Source organism: Ixodes scapularis, unplaced genomic scaffold (genome assembly GCF_016920785.2).
Source record: "Ixodes scapularis isolate PalLabHiFi unplaced genomic scaffold, ASM1692078v2 PGA_scaffold1__304_contigs__length_218370807, whole genome shotgun sequence".
Lineage (NCBI taxonomy): Eukaryota > Metazoa > Arthropoda > Arachnida > Ixodida > Ixodidae > Ixodes > Ixodes scapularis.
Genome location: NW_024609846.1, coordinates 143,323,995 through 143,345,325, shown reverse-complemented (window position 1 = coordinate 143,345,325; position 21,331 = coordinate 143,323,995). Strand labels below are relative to the sequence as shown.

Here is a 21,331-nt window from a genome sequence, read left to right as displayed (position 1 = left end):
CAGCGGGGGGAGTGACCACAGGGACTCCGCAAAGTTTCCTTCTCCCTGCGCGCGCTCAACTTCGCAACTTTTGACGAAAAATCCCCCGCGATCCCTTAAAGGGATACTGACCCAAACAATTTAGTGCCCATAATAAGCGGCGCACGTTCTTTCCACGAGCCAGCAGCCGCCGGTGTGCGCGAGCACACTCAACAAAAAATGACGTCACAGGCCTCCATTCGCGGTTGAGATGACAGTGAAATGCATGGGCTTCGGACTAAAGGAGGATAAAGACAGGCTTTTCATCTCTACAAGTGAAAGCTACGTGATTGTTAGACCAATTCATCGCTTACCTTTTACACCAGGCACCACTGTGTAGATGAGAAACTTGTCTTTATTCTCCTTTGTTCCGAAGCCCATACATTTCACTGTCATCTCAACTGCGAACGGAGGACTGTGACGTCATTTTTGTTGCGTGTGCTCGCGCACACCGGCGGCTGCTGGCTCGTGGAAAGAACGTGCGCCACTTATTATGGACACTAAATTTCTTGGTTCAGTATCCCTTTAATGGTTTAAAAGTAGCGCAAGGTGCGTTAATGCACGGGGCACATGCAACGTGCAGCCCTCGGGACGATCATGACGGCGCAGCGCAGCACTGAGCTAGATTGCGGACGCCATGTTCTTCCCAGAAGTGGCGCGCTTCACATTTCTCGAGTACTTTTTCAAGAATGAACGGCGCCATTTTTTCCAGGATAGAGGTGTTTTACCGGTATCCTGGCTACAGCGCCACTTTTTCGTCATAAAGCGGCGGCACGTGGTACTACCCAAGAATGAGGAACACTCGGTACACCTAAAGCCCCTTCATGTTTTAAAAGTAGCGCAAGGTGTGTGGATGCACGAGGCACGTGCAGCGTGCAACTCTTGGGAAGATCGTGGCGGCGCAGCGCAGCACTGAGCTAGATTTCGGACGCCATGTTCTTCCCAGAAGTGGCGCGCGGCACGTGTCTCCAGCATTTCCACAACAATGAATGGCGCCGCTTTTCTCAGGATAAGAGGGGCTTTAATAATACCTACCCCTATAGCAGACTTGTGCCTATCTCAAATACTCTGCTGAAGATACTGTATTTCAAATACTTTTTGAAGTCTCTTGGTATCTTGCAAATTATTTTGATCGGCAGTATTCGATAATATATTTTAATTGAATTTTTGAGTATCTTGTACACATTATCTCAAATTCAGTTTTGAGATACCACCATTTTTAGAGTTTTTTGGTATAAAGTGGCGTGGGCGTGGCACCAGCAAACGTGAACATTCGTTCGAGAAACCAAATCCTGTTCCTAACTCGAAGAAGCTACGATGACTTAGATTCAGCTTGTGAAAACATCGCTTTTGTGCCGAATGGAACTCATATTTCATCCGAAAGTTCGTACAATGAAGGTTTTCGCCTCTCCTTCCCAAAGACGTTCTTTGTTTCCTAGAGGTTCACCCCCGAAAATTTTTTTAAACAAAAGGGGTGGTTTGACGGAAGTGATGATTGCCACACTGAGGCGCAACGCAGAACGGGAACGGGAAAAGACCCACGATAACAATGCAAACTTCAGTGTCAAGAAAATAACAAATAAACGTAAATGCAAAAAAATCACAAGAAAAAACAACACTTTTTTTGTATATCGCCGTCAGTCCGGCACTTATTGCTCTCGCGGACACTGTCTGTAAGCGAACATTGATAAGCAGAGAACAGCACAGGAAACCAACTACGTGCCGAATGGCCTCCTAAAATGTCAACAAAGCGTCACCCAACGTTTAGTGCCTTCTGAACGCAACCCACTTGAAGGAGGTGCGACCAGTGCCGTGGCTATTATGTGGGCTCTCTTTGTCATCCGTTCACTTATTTCCGTATCCGAAGTTCGTTTGTAGTGAACTCCCCATGTAAAGAATTTGGATTGTAGTTAAACGATGCGTCTAAGCTGCGCCAGAGGACTTGATATTCAGCGATGTCACAATTGAAAACTTTCAGCGATTCTGGCACCGCGGTGTCAAAATCGCACGCCTTAGTTTATGGATGCTCGACTTCACAAAAAAAGTGATTGCCTACAACTTCCGGGAGGGAAAAAATGAAGTAAGGCTCTAATACTGCTCGTATAAAGCAAAACTAAAATTAATTATGCGTTGGAGAGCGCGCCACCTACTACTGTTCTACGACCATCATATATATAACAGCCATTTTGGTAGGCACCAGCCTAACAAAATGTGAAAGAAGTTGCGAATAGATAAAGTGACCTCTCTTTGTTTGTGCCAGAATGTTGTGTAACACGTATCAGTTATATCCTGCTCCTTATAGTTGGACTGCATGAAACAGCCCTACGGTGTTTTTTTCCGTTTTGTGTTGTTGCGTGCTAATAAACCATTCTGGTAAATCAGTTTTGCGAAACTATAATTGTGCTTGTCACTGACGTCGATACAAATTACGCAATGCAGAAGTATCTTCAAAGGCAATTGAATTACATTTCTAATTATTCGTACCCTACTCAAGAAACTTTACAGTGAAAGTAACTTGAGTAGTATTTTGAATTCTTTATGGAGCAGGTATTTAGTAACTTAACTTAAATACTTTCATCGGGTATATTGTCCAACACCGCCCTATAGCCACCATAGCTGAAGGTAGGGCTGGCGGCCATTCCCATTTTATACACTTTTCCCCCCTTTTGCCTTCTTCAACATATATATCATTCTAGCACGCGCTGAATAAAACATCACTCTACTCCAGTAGTGTGCATAGAACACAATGGTAAACCCCTATACTGGGGTGGAAAACACTCAAAGTAGCGAGAGAACAGAAACGAAATGGGAGAGCCTGCCTGTAAAGGCGAGAGTCAGCGCCACACAGGGTACTTTAGGGATCCGATAGAGGACTTACAAGAAAGCCATCTCGCGACTCAACGCGTGGACTCCGAAAAAAGATTTTCCGTCGTCATAGAACATTCCCACGCTTTCATTTCCACAGAGACCTCCTATCTTCGCCGTATCTGGAAGCACACAAAAGGGACACAGTCATTTGAGAAAGCGAAGATGTTTGGTTGCCCACTAGGAGGTCAAGGCGATCACAATTTAATTTTGTATTTCCACATACAAACAGTACCCTGAATCAAGACCTGCGAACACGACTTTCTCTTGATCCATGGAACATTCATCAGGGTCGGATGGCGCACTCTCCGCAATTGAACCAGAGATCAACGTCGAGAGTCCTTCGACGCGTTAACTAGACACGAGGCTCGACCGAACGCTCAGGCATTCGTGTCCAATCTGCGTCTTTACTCAACTTCACTGGGATGACCTCAAAAGTCAAGTGCACAGGCTTTGATTATTATAGAAGGGCTTGCACAAACATATTTCCAAAGTTAAGTCTGGCCACTTTGAGCGCCGGCGTCATCGGAGGAATGGCTTCTGTGCCGTACTAATGGCGGCCTCCTGGTTACTGGTGGGCGAAGAAGTTAAAGACGCTCATATGTGCACGATGCGATGGCTATACATTTGAGACGGTAGAACGGTACGATGCACCAATCAAATACAAAAGGTGCTTTAGCGTTCACTTCTAACTCGGGTCCAGTCAATTCGTTGACGTCCCACAATCGCCTCTAAAGCACCTTGATGTATAATTTTTTTATCAAGGCGTTCATGTTGCTGGCCGCTCCTGTCCTGACCAGATGTATATCTGTCACAATCGAAACTGAAAGAGATTGGGAACTACCTGCACAGTGAAGAGCGCATTCTGGTCCACCCTTGACTTGCGAAAATGGCGGCGCCGTATAAAGCACTGCAGACTGCAGGTTCATTTCCGCCATTAGTACGGCACAAGTGAGTCTGCTACTTCAGCCACCAAATGGAACTGAATTTTTTAAAGGGTCTATTGTTATGTAAATAAAGGAATATCGAACAAGGTGGTGTAATTATAATGGTTCGTGTAAGTTTGCAAGGCTACATGCAAATTTTGCTTTTACATTTCAAGTCGCACAAATCTTGAATGAGCGGATTGATTTTCTGCAATTTTGTTTCACCCAATCGCGGCCCCGTCACTGCTACTTCTAATGGTTACTGGCCAACCTAAGCAATAATTAGGACCAATAGCCAACCGTCAATTCGCATTTGATAAGACGAGCTTATCTGCAGACATAGTCCTTTTTCACACGTTTTGTCGTGGCTTACAGCAGCGTAGTTACAGGGAAAAGTATTTTGTAACGTAGAGATATGGTTTCTGTTCCGGTGTGTTTTACTTTTCAGACAAGATACAGCGCAATGAGGAATTTGTGCTTATCCACATGTTTTGATTACTTTGCAACTCGACAAGCATCCACGTGCAAGGAAGGGGAGTTTTCACCGTCCACTCCGATTTGTGTACCTTGAAATGGTGTATAATCCACCTCACAAGTAGTGAGTACAGTCACTGGATCCTGGGAATTTAGCGCCATTGCCTTCCCTGCAGGATAGACGAGCACGAACAAATACTAACGTACAGACGATCAAAAATTCGCAAGGCGATTGGCTGATTGTTTTTCGTTATCATTACAATCGCCTTGCCCATTCGAATCTGGCAAACTTCGAAAGAGTCGTCCTGAACCAACCGCGCCTTGATCAATACGGGGCGTTATTGTACTGACAGCGTTCCTCGTCGATATAACCGTCTTTGGCACTTTGTAGGCGATCAACCTACCAATAATTCTAAAGAATCTCCACAGATATCTCACATTATATTGTTCTTCTGTATTTCAAGATGTGAAAACTATATTTCAATGCCGCCAAGCACCGACACCACAGATTGTGACAGTGATAAGTCCGTTTGCTTCGCCAGTGTGTGGATAACATGGTCTCAGTACACAAGAGAGTGTTTTTAAAAAGCAACCTGTTACCGCGAGTTTCTATGGGTTGACCACGAATGAAGAGATCGAGAAAAACTGCCCGTTTTATTGGCACAAAATGGCGACTACAAGGGGAGCTTGGAGCTACCTTCCCAGGATCCTGTGATTTTAGCGCCACCAATGTCGTGGGAACGAGAACAAGCTTCTGCACAACGCGGGGTTCGCGCGAGCTCTCGTACTAAGCGATAACCAATTTAAAGCTTGTTCTCGGACCTGAGCCTCCCACACAACTGCACATAACTCATAAGATCAAGTATAACATTAGCCTATTCAGTGCCATCTCTGGCTACAATTGCTACCGAGCTTAATGACCGAACATCAAGTATGTCGGAGTGTTGCTGCATCGTACATAACCATGAGGCTTCGTCCCGTGCTTGCTCCATAAAATAAGCCCTGGAAGGAAGAAACAAAGATCCTTATTTATGAGTTCAAAAGTTTTCATCCATGCCCGTTTCGATCTGGACGAGCATTCATATTGGTGTGCGGTTGTAGATCGCTTCCGCGTGACACAGCTTAAATGCCCCAGGCTGCCCCTTTTAGCGGTAGCTTTGCAGGGCCGACCAGCCTCAGGAGCCACGTAGGCACTAAATTGGTGGGGCGGTCAGTCCGTAACCGACAAATGATCTTGAGAAAAAGGGCCGCCTTTGCCAGGAAACGAACCCCGGTCACCGGCGTGAAAGCCGATTGCGCTGCTGACTGAGCCACGAACCCAGCCCCCAAGAAACCGGAGGAGCAGAAGCAGGTGGTAGGAAAATGCGCATGGAGTGGAGAGGGTGGAAAGGGAAAGAAAGAGATGATCAGAAGCAGGTGGTGCAGAAAAGCGTGCGGAACGAGGAGTGGGAAGGGCAGGAAAACATGGAGATCCAGAAAATTCAGCTTAAAAGCTTCTTGCCCGGGTGGGGCTAAAGAGAAAGCGCGGCACCAAAAAGAGACAATCGTGTGATGTAACCTGTTGCCATACAAAATTCTACCCTAAGGTACCACCTGAACTAAGAGCGTCACCCACCCGAGGGCCGGTTTGCTCATCTTGCGGCCGCGGCTGCGGCTGCGGCCAAGAGGGATTTTTATGTCACGTGACCAGCTCCACGGGGACAAGGAAGCGCCTAGCGTCCCTGCCGAATGGAGAAATCCGTATCGCTTCAAGCACAAAAGCCTAATTTCGCTCGCATAAACTGACTGCAGGGACTTTCAACTAGAGTCCAATTGACCGCCCCTTTATACTGTAGGAGCGGCAGGTAAAGTTATGGCCAGGGAGGGTAAACATGAGCCAAAATAAAGAGAAAACCACGCGAGATAAAAGCGGTGGCAGTATATTTATATACCTCCGCCACAGCCAGTGGCTCGCGCCTTTTACTGTGGTCGAGAGGTTAGAGCTCCGGTACTTGTCGTCGCGGCGTGAAAGTCCCCGGTTCAAATCGCGCCAGACACTCACTCATTTTTTTCCCTTGTATTTGACTCCTCTCCCACTAAGAATGTGGACAAGGCCTTATGAGCTCTATAATATCATTGGGCGGGTAGTTTTGACTCATGAGTTTGCTGTTCATGACCTCGGAAGTGCGCAGTTTGCTGTACATGACCTCTGGCTTTCTTTACCAACTTCCGCCAGGCATCCTGCATCTGCCGTGCACTCCGCGGAAAGCTAACAATATATTCTCATGCGCGTCTCTTCGTTCGCCAGGTAACTGTGCTGCTGAATTTCTCTAGAATTTGTTGGTTCCATTTTCCAACTGCTCTAATTAATTCCATTTGATGATCCAAAGTCATTTTAGTTTTTTGTGTTAGAGGAATGGTTTGCGATGTCGACGCCTGATTCATTTTTGCATTCCGTTGTGATTGTCTGCTATTCTAACTAAACTTCATCAAGTAATGTGTTAATATTACAAAACGATTGCCAGGGCAAAATGTAAAAAGTAAAAATACACCTTTTATCACATTGTATGCAAGTAAAGGTATGATCTCTTTTCTTTCAGTTTTACGACTTTCCCCTTTCTCAGTCGTTTGACTTGCTGCCTTGCCTGTAGGATTTCGCTCAATCAATGCATCTACAGCTGCTAGTCTTTTTTTTTTTCTTTTTGCTTATTTTGTGGAAGCTTTTTTTTTTAGTTGTCACAGCTGCAGTCTTTATTAGTAATATATAGACGCCTCCTGTTATTGAAAAGAGTCGTAGCAAGAGCGTTGTATATTTAAAAACACATAATATTGTAGTTGCTTGGGAAAGGATGCTTGTTTCGGCTCCGTTTGTGTGGAAGTCATACCGATGTTGTTATCTTGGTTTTCTTTTAGTGAGCATAATGAAACGATTGTATTAGCGCGCAAGCGGATGATACGCAAAAAGGATCACAGAAAAAAAGTTAGACATGCGCAAAATAAAAAAAGAGAAGTTCCTAGGGGGATTGGAACCCGGGACTTTCACGCCGGGACCACAAGTACCGGCGCTCTAACCCCTGGACTACAGCAAAAGGCGCGAGCTATCGGCGCTGGCGGAGGTATATAAATATACTGCCACCGCTTTTATCTCGCCTGATTTTTTCTTTATTTTGGCTCACATTTACCCTCCCTGACCGTAGCTTTACCTGCCGCTCCTACAGTGTGAAGGGGCGGTCAAATGGACTCCAGTTGAAAGTCCCTGCAGTCAATTTCTTAGAGCGAAATTAGGCTTTTGTACTTGAAGGGATACGGATTTCTGCGCCATTCGGCAGGGACGCTAGGTACTTCCTTGTCCCCATGGAGCTGGTCACGTGACATAAAAATCCCTCTTGGCCGCAGCCGCAGCCGCGGCCGCAAGATGAGCTAACCGGCCCAGGCAGTGAAATACTAAAGCGGAATCACGTTGCTTGCACATCATACAAAAGACAGCCTGCATACAGATTCCAACGCAAGTCACTGCGATATCCGTGTTTCGAATACCGCGTAGCAATGTGTTGAAGGAGGATCTTCTCACGCGGAATCCGAACCACGGTTATTGCGATGAATTGTGTTTGCAGACTGTCTTTTGTGTGATGCATGAACAGTCTGACCCCGGCTTCATTGTCATCCTGGCCAAGGCACTACCCGAAAGCAACCCCCCCCCCTATAAAGCTACAGCATTTAGACGCGTTTTTTAGAATGCCAAAACATGCATTGATATTTTTAGTCCCCAGGTTTGACTGGCAGTCGTACAAATACATAGACTAGGGTGACATTATAGGGGGGGGGGGGGGGGGGGGGGGCGGAACTAAGAACGCTGGTTTGTTTACAAAATCGAATATTTCAAGCAGCATAAGCGCTGACCGGCTACTTTGCAAAAAAAGAAAAAAAAAAAGGTAAGGTTAGGGACTAGGCGGAATAAAAGAGAGTAATGGAACGAAAAGAAATTTAGTGTGAATCTAAAGAACAAATGGACGGTATATTTTAGGCTAAAATACTTTAAACGAGCGAGTGAGGGTGCAAGGTAAGTAAACTCGTATTCACTTCAAAATCCGCAGTAAAAAAAGTCCGGCTTCTTGCGGAGCGTCACTAATTTACCCCTTTTATGTGTTGAATCAAGATATATGTAAGTTCATCTCAGGTGAGTTTCATTTCATTTATTCAATACTCACACATTTAAAACACCAAAAGCGTCGCTTCTTTTTTCAGCGACTGAATCTTGCAATAACTAGTTCATTCAGCGCATAAATGATGCGTAAAACCTTTTTTTTTTTTATGTGACAAAGAGTGTTGTGGTTTTATCACCTTATACCCTTTCTCAGAAGTTTCCCAAGGGCGATTAGTGTAAGGCACTTTGATCCACTCATTTGTCAAATCCCCGTGCCTACCTTCATTTTCTTCTTTTGAGAGTTTTACGTTTCGTAGTTATAGGGCGAGCAACTGTTTCAAAATTCGTTTTCGGTGCATCGGAAAGAAAAAACAAAGTGGTGCACACCGATAGGCCGATCTCACCAGCCAGTTTCATTGGCTCATCGCTGCCGGCATTCACCGTGGTAACTGTAGTCTTTCCGCATGCGCGACAACCCCGTTGTATGCTGGGCGACCAGAGCACAGGACGACACGAGGTGTCTCGTTCACTAACATCTACATCCTGTGAACAACAGTTATGGCAGCGTCACACGTAAGAGAAACGGTTCGTGAGATCGGTATATTCAAGGGCAACACAGAGAACCCGTAGGGAACGCCCGACGACGAAGCAACCGAGCTCGCACCGTCAGTGGTTCAGGTCGATGGCAGACTCGAACACATTACTCGAAAAAAGTATTTGATTGCAAGTAATTTGATTACCTGCAACGAGCACTCGTACAAGTCTGGTAAAGGGCAAAGAAACGCACGTGAACGCGTTTGAGAGGTAAACAAACGCACGAGGTGCGGAAGACTGGCGCGTCGTATAGTCACAGACAATTGGAAAACTTGCGTGTCATATAGACACAGACAATTGAAATGCAGGGCGTGGCCTGCCGACCGATCATGTAATGCTGGAGGCTCGTCACGCCCTGCTTTTCTGAAACTGTAAGTTAGTGCAACACAAAAAGCACATGGCCGATTCTTTTTTTTTCTCTTCTCCAAACATTAAAACGAAGTCGATTATGCGCTTCTTTTTAAGTCTCAAATTGATCGTGTCACTGGTAAGTAGAACCTTACAACAATTATCTTAGACATATACTGCGATAATAAAAGTAGTCAATAAACCTCAGTACAATGCCACGTAAAAAAAAGATATGCCGTCGGGTTCCATGATTGTTCAGCCAAAACTAGTCTTGGATTTTTGCTGCCTATAGGCGTTTCACGTTATCCGGACGGCGCATCCATTTACCGCGAGGCAATTAACATCTCTCGAAACGGTTTTGCACGCTTGACATGACAAGAATGGCCGAATAAAGGTACCACCCGTACCAGAAATCTCTGTTGTGGGCAGCATCAGGTAGCGTAGCCACTTGCTGCATGGCAGAGTCAACTCTCGGTTTTTCTCAACTACATGTGGGGAGGTCACTACATGTTCACCACGCAGCGGAATCGGTGCACTAAAACAGTAGCGCTGGGGTCTACTATTTGCAAAAGTCGCGTCTCCATCTGATGTACGGGCACAAAAACTAAGATCGTTGTAGTTTGTGACTGGTTGAAAGTTCCTGGGCGTAAGTTCGGAAGCCCTGCCCACAAGCGTTGTCTGCCAGCTTGAATTCGCTCCGCTTTTGAGGAAATAGTACGGTCGTTTGTCCTGTTACTTCATGCAGGCATGCAGGGGCGGATGAGCAAATCTCGATTCTCGTCCCGCGCAGTTTTTACATCGCTAGCTGTTATTGGCTCTTCCCATCACTGGAAATGACGTCCGTATTTGATGTTGCAGTTGTTCATGCTGTAGATGGCGTAGTGGGGCTTAGGGTGTCTGCCATCGAGGTTGAAAAATCCTTGAAAAATATCTGCCGCCGCCCGCCCGCGAAAATTGAACCTGGTACCGCTGCGTGCGAAGCAGATGCATTACCACGGAGCTACGCCACACAGTTCGCAACCCAGTTTGTACTTAGACTTTTTATGAAAGCTTTTTTAGTATCCAACGCCCACTGCAAGCACACTCTGAAAAAAAAAGTGGCTGATAACAAAATAAGCATTCATAGTAAGCGAATTGCATGCACTGTATCATAGACGGTTATATCGGCGAGGATCGCATTGAGCACGGTGATGATCCATTGCTATCTTGGCGTGACTGGTTCAGAAGAGCCCTTCCGTAGCTTCAAAGATTTTAATGGACCTAAATGGTGATTGCCAAGGCAACTGAGGCCGATCAGACGAACACCTAGCGAAGTATGGTAGTATCTGCTTGGGTCGGGCTAACGTGGAAGGAAGACAATGACCCTATTTTCCCAGGATCCAGTGAACGCTGTTCGTTTTTCTCCAACTTTGTTTTGCGACTTCTATTTCGTGGACCATAAAAACCTAACGCGTGTTTCATAGGTTATGACTATCAAGGAATAATGCTAGCGGCATGTACTAAAATACGAAAAATGTTATATCGTCATTTTAAATGGAGCAGATACCTCAAGTGAACCAGCTGAACAAGGGCAGTTTCACTCGAGCAGACCATACATAGCGTACCACTTTTATGGTGTTGTCCGAAGCATTTTCATGTCATCTTCCGTTAACTACCCCAAAGAGTAGCTAATGCCACCACGACCTTGCATCTTAACATGAGAGAGAGGCTAGCAGTAACTTAGTTAGGGGAGCGGTCAACGTTAAATTGGTCAAGCCAAGTGCGACGCCGCAGGAAGAACTAACGCTTGAGCTATTACCCAGGCAGTACACTTTTCTTTGCCAAAATCTGGTTTTGTTTTTGTTTCTGAATAGATCGATGTCACCAAGCGTTCGACGAGTAAGTTCCGACGCCGACACTTCAGTGAACGGGAGGCAGGTGGCAGCGCACGAGAGGGCTCGTACACTGCACGCCCAGGGCTATAGCGAGGTTGTTACATGCGCGGAAAGACTAATGTTCCCTTCATGCATTGCGACAGCAGTTGCGTAGCCAAACTGACTGATGGGATTGGTCCGTTTAGGTTAACCCCAGAAGCCAAGGTAGAGCCAAACTTGACCTTCTTCGGTCAGAGGCTGGATATCTTGGCCCTAAATACCGAAACAAGTGCCATAGTTAGGCTTCACTGCTAGGAGCTTGGCACCATATGGCATATAGTGGCCTAAATTGCCAAGCAAAAGAGGGAATTAGACTTCACTGTTGGTTCTTAGGTTCATATGTGTCATCGTGAGCTCAAGTCTGGCACTTCGGTAATCTTGTGGCGAGCCAGTGAAAATCCATAGAAACAGCAGATGAAAAGTACTGCGGCTTTAACGCCCTAGGGCAAACCCGTATTTGGCCTAATCTAGACCCTAGGAATGCCAAGCTTGTGTTAATTGTTAGGCGTTTCCCTCGCCTGCTACCTGAGTAGCTTCTCACATTTAGCTCTTTATAATTATACCACAGCTGTATTCGCACGTCGTTAAACAGCAACTTCATGAACAACCGCAGATGTCTCCATTACTTTACGACGTGAAGTAGTGTTGGTAACGACCGAGCTAAAAGGCAAAGAACTGGTTGCGAAAAGCCGGAATTGCAAAGATTGATGTTCCTAGATGCACGCTGTCATGCTAAAAAAACTTTGATTGCAACGGTACCTCACGAAAACAAGTGGCATAATTTGCTCGCGAAATGGTATATATATACAGGGTGTGTTCTTTTAAGCTTTACAGATTTGTTTAAAAAAGCCTTGAAAGTTACACTTAGGCTGTTTGTGCAGGTGAGTTATACGGCCAAGGTGACATTATGTGGGTGGCTAATCTTTACGATAAGTCGGCTAGTTAATTAAATTTTGGTAATTAACTTTTTTAATTAGTGAAAATTGACGTAAGTTTCTATTTACAAACTTACTGAGCATCATCGAATACCACTAAATTAGCTCTTTTTAGAACGAATTGAAGGTCGTGGGAAACTCGGAGGCGCGCCAGAGTTACCACTCGTGAAGCAGGCGCAAAGTTAGCAGTTTCCCACGGACTTCAAGTTGTTTTAAAAAGAGTTTATTTCGTTATTTTCGATGACGCTAAGTAAGTTTCTAATTCGAACCATATGTCTGTTTTCACTAATTAAAACAGTTAAGTAACGAACTTTATTAATTAGCCTACTTATTGCAAAAATTATCCACCCACATAATGCCCCCCCTGGCTGTTTAACTTACCTGCACAAACAGCATGAGTGTAACTTTCACGGCTTCTTTTGAACAAATCTGTAAAGCTTAAAAAAACACCATATTTTGTAGGTTCATGCGTCACCTTGTCACCTAGTATACGTCTTTGAATACAATGTGGAACTTCAAGCGACGTGAAGTTTTTCGTTGTCGTTTTCACTAAAGATGTATAATAAAAGTCCTAATTTGTACTTTTTTGAAGTACTGAGATATTTAAAGCACGAACTCTGTGGTTGTCCAGTTGGTAAAACGTATAACAAAGCACAGGAGGAGAAATAACTGAAGAACGCAATTTCGGTAAAGATAATTGTACTTTGGCATGCGTATTGGTTGTCATTAGTTGAAATTTATGTATTAACGAACGTTTGTCTACTTTATTATTATTTTGGGAGCGCACAGATTTACCACTTCTTATTATTGTATTACTATCTCATGAACAATATGGAACCAACAACATATAATGAAATACTTGCATTGTCACGTAGAATGTGGCGTCTGGACAGCCCAGCTTAAATCTGTTCGAGGTGTAGTATCTCTTAAATCTATTTAAGATATCCTTCTTGTCCATTTTAGAATCTTCTATGGCGTCAGATTCCTGGAAAGCAAGTAGGGGTATACTTAGGCAACCATATCTCTTAGCTGGAACTGAGCAGACATTTTACGTGTTCCACACGATAGACATTGTACAAGATGTTTATATTTAATTCCAAGCATATTTTTAAAATGTGCGGGAGTTAGACGAGTGCCGTTTTGCCATGTATTTATCAGGCTCGGCAGACGGTAGATGAAACAAAAATTATTATGCTAAATTGACTAAACAACTAAGATCTGGTATTCAACTTTTTAATTACTGGTTTTAGGGGTCATGTTGAAATTCAAGTTTTGCCGGAAATTACTGCCAGAGGCCAGATATAATTAAAAAAAGTTGCAAAAAGGTAATGGTTTTTTAATAAATATTAATTGATTCCCGCGTTCTTTCGTTCGAATTAAAATTGCGCGCAAAAAGAGCACATCAACCACTGCCTACAATGTCGATTGGAAGACTGACGAAGTCTTTTGGTCGCGTCGTCACTTGTGTCATTGGCGCACCCACCAAGGACACGCTGCCGACATAGTGACGACATAATTAAAAGAGCGAAGTCGCTCTTCCAAGCGTCATTTCACGCGGGGCTTGCGACGCTCTTTTTGCGGGCACTTTGTATATCGGGCGAAGAAACCCCCAAAAATTGATCAATTAATACCTAATAAAACATTAAATTTGCCAAATTCTTAACATTGGTCTGGTGTCTAATTCTAAGTGCCGTCAATAGTACAAGAACTACGGAGCTCTAGAATTAATAAATAAAACGTATTAAAGTTATTTTAGTTAGTTACTCAGCTTGCTGTCACGATCATATCCTTCCCTAATAATGACCGCCGTGCCTGACAAAGACATAGTGAGAATAGAACACATCTAACTATCACCCCTTTAAAAAGTGGCTTGAGTTAAGATAATTTACCTTGTAATAATCAATAAACTAGACAATTAGAACAGACAAATATTATTAAAAGTTTACAGAAGGTATCACACCGCCACCGAACGACTGATTATGTTTGTGCACTTGTAGGAAGCTAAGGTCTCCGCAGAACGACGACCGTTACTTTGAATTTTCGACGTCACCTTTAAAGTTAGGGCGTTGTCCATTAGTGTTAGCTGTCTAGTTCTCAGCACTATACATTTCGGCCCCTATCTGGTTTGTAGAAAATATACTAATTTTAAACACTTTCATCTAGCCGATCGTGTTTATTTTTGAACAATATATCTTGCAGGAGCATTTAAAATACGAGACCGATATTTATAACAAGGGTTTCACGCCTATTTCTTGTTTTGAAAAAAAAAGGTTTATGTGGTAGCAGAACATGTCCACATAACGGAACGGGACTCACTTTTGTAATATGCGTCTATGTTTCCGTTAACAATATTTCGTCTGAGAGGAGGTGCAAGAAAGATTTCCACACTTGGCCGTAAACGCAATTTTGAGAGCTTGAGGAATAACGAATACAACCCTCTACAACATAACTATTTCTGAGTATAAAGCACGCCAACTGGTCTACTTGACGTAGATAAAGCTTTTTTTTTTTTTCTTTTTTTAGTTTAAGTTTATACTATAAGACATCTTATAGTTAAGTTTTTGAGATGATAATTCTTGTACAGAGTATTTAATTTTTTGTTTATTTCTAACAAAAGGTTGGCGCTCAATTATTTTAAGTGATTTTGCATGGCGCCTGGGAGTTTCAAACCATCAAACAAAGTTTGAAATTTGTGTACATTTTGGACTGTTTTCGCCAGATCGATGCGGGAAGGGCGGGGGCAAAACAATAGCAGCTTATGTCATAAAAAAGAAAAAAAGGAACGAAGAGAAAAGTGAAGTAGCGGCATTGAACCAGAGTTGCGCCGCCGCACAAGTGATGACTTTGCTGTACGTAACACCACTGCACATCGAGTCTTCTCTATACCAGCCATCGGAAGGCTGAAATCAACCAGCGCCATGTTGTTGGGTGATTTAAAAGAAAATTGAAGAGCAAAGAAATGGCCGATATTTTAAAATCACTTAATATCTTACGTTATCGCCTAACCTAAAGTTAAGGAAATAAAAGAATATATATCGTAGCATAGAAATAAACAAAAGGTTTGGGCACAAAATTATCATAGATTATGATAACTTCGATGCTCACTCGCCTTTACGTACACCGCCGGGGTGGTCATGTTTGATAGTAAATAACTTAAGTAGTAACAGAGAATAGACTAAATGAGAATAAAGTAAAAAAATACTGGAGTACGCAAAAGCCATGCGTAAGCAAAAAAAAAACGTCTCGAGGTACCTTTAAGCTCTTCTTATGAGTTGTGAATGCGAAAGCATGAATGTAGTTCTTGCGCGAGTGCTCGTAAAGTAGCTTGCGCGTGAATCGGCTGGCGCACCGTGTCACCGCTCTGAAGTCTGCCCGAGCGCGCCTGCCGATTCCTTTTACCGGAGCACTGGCGGAGCTAGGCGGAGCTACAGCCTCTTTATGTCTCAAAAATAGCGCAAGGTGCCCCGATCCAGGAGGCACGTGCGACGTGCAGCCATCGGGAAGGTCATGGCGGCACAGCGCAGCACTTAGCTACATATCAGACGCCGTGTTTTTCCCAAAAGTGGCGGGCGGCGCGTGTCTTGAGCATTTCCACGACAATGAATGGCGCCACTTCCCCAAGGATATAGGGGCTTTAGGAGGAGCTAGAGTTCCTCTATAGGCTCCCTACGGGAGCCAGAGTTGCGCGTCTGTTTTTCACGTGCCGCCGCGCCGCTATTCGCCGAGATCCGATCACGTGATGAGCCGGATCAGGTGCCGTGCAGGAAAGTAGACGTTGCACGCGCCCCGCCGAACGTTCCCCTCCTGTTGAGCGCGCCGCGCGCCTCGAACGCGCGGCGCTGCTATTCGCCGAACTCAGTCACGTGAGGAGCTGGATCAACATGCTATGCAGGAAAGACGGCGCTACGGCGAGGAACGCGCAAGTCTGGCTCTCGTAGGAAGCCTATTCAGGAACTCTACACTGTTAGCAAGTCCCGTGTATTTGGCGAATATTTGGGGTGAAAAACACGCTATTTACACAAATTACCATACATTTACACGATGAGTAACGGATAATTCGTTCAGAAATCATGCGAGGTTGTAAAAAACGTGTTTTGGTTCGGTCATACACGCATCACCGTGTAGCCGACCTCGATAACACGCATCGCCCCCGGCGACGACCGTGGCACTGCCGGCTATCGAAGCACCGGCATGCTTGGGGACACACTTAGAAAGGACCGTCGAGACAAATGCCGCGGGAAGAAACAGGTCTCGGAGACAGATATGCACCAAAAGCAATTGCGCCATGTCGCAGGACGTTGGTGACGTTGGCGAAACCTGCGCTTACCGTGCTCGCCGCCATCTTCTGGTCGATGGCAATGCGGCTTCCCTCATGTCGCCCATGTTTGTATTTAGTTTAGGGGTCCTGATAACAGTTTCTTAGACACCACAAATAAAGTCATGGGTCTAATTATTCGTTCCAAACAGTTAAAATGTATATAAAAAGTGTGTCTTCGATGTGAACACGTGACATTGCAGTTGGTTTCGTTTTTGATTCAACCTTCAACTCAACTACCTCGTTGCTTCAACTGCAAGCGATCTGGCCACGGCGCAAACGCAACGCCGATGTACGCTGGAAGCAAGCGCCGGTTGGCTTTCGTTGTTTTTGTTTGACCGGAGAAAATCTGGCAAGTACGCATGGCGCCGCTACTGTTTTGGTTTGACGGGACGCGAGAAGCTTCGCATAGAGCTTCGGAGTTTGCGAGCACATAGTGAAGACGTGACCGGAGAAGTGCCCCTGTGATGTTCCTGAAAGACGGAAAGTAGCATTCGTAATCGTCGTGTGTGCTTTAAAAGCGAAGGGAGTCACAGGGTCCACGAGTTCGCAACCACAAGCCAAGGTTCACGACAGCGCGGCGTTGACTTCGGCGATCTCGTTCTGTTTGGTGCAACCCGGCGATGCGAAAAAGAGCTGAAACATTCGTCGTGTGTGGTGCGGTGCTTTGTATTCCGGGTTTGTTTGAACCACGCTTTTAACACGGAGCGCAAATTGTTTGTTGCGTGGTGGAGGTTCAACGGGTACAGTCCCGTCGTCGTCAGCTGATCCGGTCCAGCTGGTCCGGGAGGACGCAGCGAGCGTTTTTAAAAGTAAATCTTCCTTCGTTCCGTTTCAAACTGTGGAAGTATTCCGACACATACCGTGAGTAAGAAGCAGCGGGCGTTTTCAACAAAATTACGTTGTTTTAATTGAATAATGGACTCCGGATTGTTGTCTTAAATCTGCCGTTTCTATGCTTCGTGTTGGACTGCGTTTGCATAGCGACGCACACCGCTCGAGTAGATGATTCGGTCCTGCAACGAGTTTGTTGCGCCAATCATGCGGCGTCAATAAATTAGAACAAGGTTTCCTACCTGCCCACAGATGCATGTACTGAGACCATTTTTTATGTTGTGAACGTAATGCTCTTTCTTTATTTTGGAAGACGCGTTGGTGCATTTATTATGGTACAATCACTTGAGAGTTGAGAAATTGGAGAGCGAGCAAGCTTTCTCAACTTTGTCTCTTTCTCTGTGGCACTGCTCAGATTCAGTTTCAGTAGGCATATCTACTAGCAGGTACAAACTGCTCTAAAGCAAGTAAAAAACGGGAAGCTTAGGACGGTGCGGACTCCGTGTTTCGCGCTTTTCGCAAGGTGACAGAGTAAATGCTTTTGTGAGATATGCGGAATATGCAAGCGATTTTGTTATGCCCGTCGTTTGCGTCTCTCCAGCAAAACGAATAACATGATCTACTACAAAGGCGCAATCACCAGCCAAGATTTAAGATAGCAGTCGTTTGCTTCGGTGATCCGTGTAGCTGTATTTTACCCTGCTGTCTGCAACACCGTGTCATGACGATGAGCTGGAACGGTCATGGTTTGTGCTGGCCTCCCGGTTGACAGAAACCCGCGTCGCCCGCATCGGCACCGAGTCCGATTGGGCTGTTGATGCTCAAGCCTTTCATCTGCGGCTTGTCGCCAGCTCATCCTACTGCTCAATGGTGAGGAAGCGGCGAGAGTAACCTCGGAAGTGAATGTAAATCCTCGTTCATTCAGTTATCCGGTGTCAAAGTGTGGAAGATGTCCAACGTGTACTGAGGGCGGGAACTACGAGCGTTTTGCCTTGCTTTTATAACCGAAACCAGACCAACGAGATAACTGCCTTGCGTACTCTAAAATGACGGAAGCAATAAGTTTCAACAGGTCGAGTACGTCACCGGGGATGTAGGCGAGACGGTGCACACTGTTTAAACGATTGCAGTATCCACGAGTGGTACCAGGAAAGCGACGTCAACAGAGAAGGAGCTCGCGATTCAGCATAATGCACTGCTACGGGCCCGTGTATCTTCAAAGTTCGGGGTGGTGGCAGTATAAAAAAAAAGACGCGTCAGCGCCCCACACCAGTGTTCACGAATAACACCGGTCACAAACTCCCAAGCCCCAACACTCTTCTCGACACCGACACGACATACGACAACAAACTGCATCAAAACGCCCCAAAAGTGAAAGCGTCTGCTCCCGTACTGCAACTGCTGCAACTAGCGGAAGTGAAGTGTTGGGCGGATGTCCGGATGTCTTTCACAAAAATATATAAAAAATGCTTTGCGCAAGGATCATTTTCATTTATTATTGTATATGTAATGACAAAATCCCAATAATTTGTTTTCCTATCTGATTCAAGCTAGTGGACTGCTCATAACACTGGTCAAGCAAGAAAATAACAAAAATTTGAACTTTTTAATGACCGGTTTAAGATTAATTGTTAACATATCGTTATTTATTGCAACGGACTAACATAATAGATTTTGCCTCCATACTTTCCAAATGCAAACAGTTCTAACACACGGCTGTCCATTGCGCCGTGTTTTGTGTATTCTTCTATAAATCTGTAATGGTCAGCGACCAAAGAGCTCACCCGCACATGTCAAGCTTATATGCGCCGCGGGGAGAAATGGATATCGAGTAGGAAGTGTCGGGCGTAGCGTCGGTTGTTGTGTTTGTGAACATGTCGGTGCTGTGTAGCTGTGTGCTGTGTTACCTGCGTTGTATGTAGGGGTGCTGTGTAGTCGTGGTCGTTCGCAGTGTTAACAGACTCGTCTTTTTTTTTTTTTTAACAGGCTGCTAGAAATCTCGATAGGTGGCGCAAGTTACCGCCCGATTCTAAATAGTTTGCTCAAGTTATTTATCCATGTGAGTTTAACATTCGTGTTTTTTTTTTTTTTTGTCTAGCGGTTTGTTGAGGCTAACGACGCCTCTGACCGCCGACAACGCACGTACGTACCTTTGCAAGAAGCTACGTCCGCCGCTTGGAGATTTTACTGTGTATAAAAGACATCGAACGAGAACTAACGCGCCCTGTGTGCTTTCAATTCGGCTAAAAGGCGCGCGGCTCGCTGGGCTCGTCTCTCGCCTGTTCTCGGCCGCCATGTTTCATAAGGAACACGCTCGAAACGGTTTTGCGGAAGGCAGACACGGTGTACCGTGTTAAGTTTTCACAGCACCTCATGTGTAGACGAAAAACACAGATGGCCTCGTGTAAAACGAACACGTTTCGACGTGTCCGCTATGGGACAACGGTTTACACGTCTGGGCGTGTTATTTTTGCTAACAGTGTAGGAGGAGCGGGCACTCAGCGCCATGGGGTGGCGCTATTTGAAACTGACGCGCGGTGGCCCCATCCTGCAGATTTCGGGATCATTTCACTGCCGTTTTGCGTGGAATTTCGCCTGGCTTTAAAGCTAAGAGACTTGAGATCGCGGCTTCGTTTTGCGTGGAATTTTGCCCGGCTTTAACGCTAAGAGACTTGAGATCGCTGCTTCGTTTCACTGCCGTTCTGCGTGGCTACGGCTTCACTTTGCTCCATTAGGAGAGGGGAATTTCGCTGCCGTTCGGCGCGGCTTTTGGCGCGGCTTCAAAGCTGATGACGTCGCTCGCTCAATGGGAGAGTTTATGAATTCCCATTGAAAATAGCGTTGTCAAGAGTGAGCATGCGCCAAGCCGAAACCGCGCTTTGGATTGGCGCATGCCGACGACGCTATTGCTTTGTAGGCGCACACATCTGGGTACAATATTCCAAAACTTGCAATTAAAAAAGTTCACAAATTTTGAAAAAAAAAAAAAAAAAATTACTGCGTATGCAGGCGAGTTTCCTTGAATAATATTAGTTGTTCATCACTTTACTTATATATTTTTTAAAACGCGTTTTAAACATGGCGCTTTGAGCTATTCTCTGGGCACTGAGATTCTGGCACGCAAACATGCGATCAATACAAAAAAACGGAATGTTCAGATAATGATTGAAAGCATTTTTTTTTTCGTCACTTATGTTAGTTTATGTGAGCCTCTATTTATGTGCTGAATACATAGGATCGCTCGAAAAACTCGAAGTCTGAACAAGCGGCCACGTGACCTGGTGCCTATCTTATGCCGGCAACGTTAATCATAGCCACGCGCTGGGGATGGCAAAGTAGAAAACGAGTGCTAAGCTCCAGGCATTGTTAGAGCTCGGCTATTCTCATCACCGCAGTGAGTGGACCTGACTTTCCACCAAGGCATTGATTGCTATGAGCGGAAGTCTAGTGCTCACGCAGTTCTCGTGTCCAATTCGGGAGCCGCGCTCGACTGCCGTCAGGTGTGTAGTTTCGATCCCACAATTAAGTCATCAAGCTTTTCAAAGGTAAGATTTTAAGAAATAGAGCCCTTTTTTTCCTCGCAATTTCACCGCGACAAAGAAGCTTCTGAATCAGAGGCCGTCCGTGCGAGTATACGCGGCCAGACAAGGTCCAGTAAGCCTCTGCAAAGTCATGGACATTCCCACCCGATATCGTTTCATGACCTCTTTAAGAAAACAACAAAATATCTTGCAAGAGTAATCTCCGTTCCGGTATGTGGACGTGAATCGCTAACTCATGCAAAAATATAATAAACAAACATGAGCAATTCCGCTCTGTGAAGGTGGATGACCAGCGAAACTGTTTAGCACTAGACACAGACGTGACACAGAAGTTTGAACAAAGGTACCACGATCGTGGCCTCCCCATTACGACGAGAAATAGAAGTGAAGCAGACTTATTGATAAATGGTGTTCCACGCGCCTCACGTGCCAGCGTTTGCAGCA

The 21,331-nt window shown here is 45.1% G+C and overlaps 2 protein-coding genes across 2 annotated transcripts in view; one reads left to right on the top strand and one right to left on the bottom strand.

Moving 5' to 3' along the window:
• The window catches only part of LOC8050949, a 266,420-nt gene that overhangs the window by 70,973 nt on the left and 174,116 nt on the right, over nt 1–21,331 (top strand). The gene's annotated exons all lie outside the window — the stretch shown is intronic.
• LOC115318386 overlaps nt 1–21,331 on the bottom strand; it is a 72,048-nt gene that overhangs the window by 23,266 nt on the left and 27,451 nt on the right. Inside the window, exons 5-7 of the mRNA XM_029978094.2 lie at nt 13,060–13,181; nt 5,242–5,285; nt 2,897–3,005 (exon numbers count right to left, since the gene is read on the bottom strand). Coding sequence (XP_029833954.2) covers nt 2,897–3,005; nt 5,242–5,285; nt 13,060–13,181 — 275 coding nt within the window. The remainder of the gene's footprint in view (nt 1–2,896; nt 3,006–5,241; nt 5,286–13,059; nt 13,182–21,331) is intronic.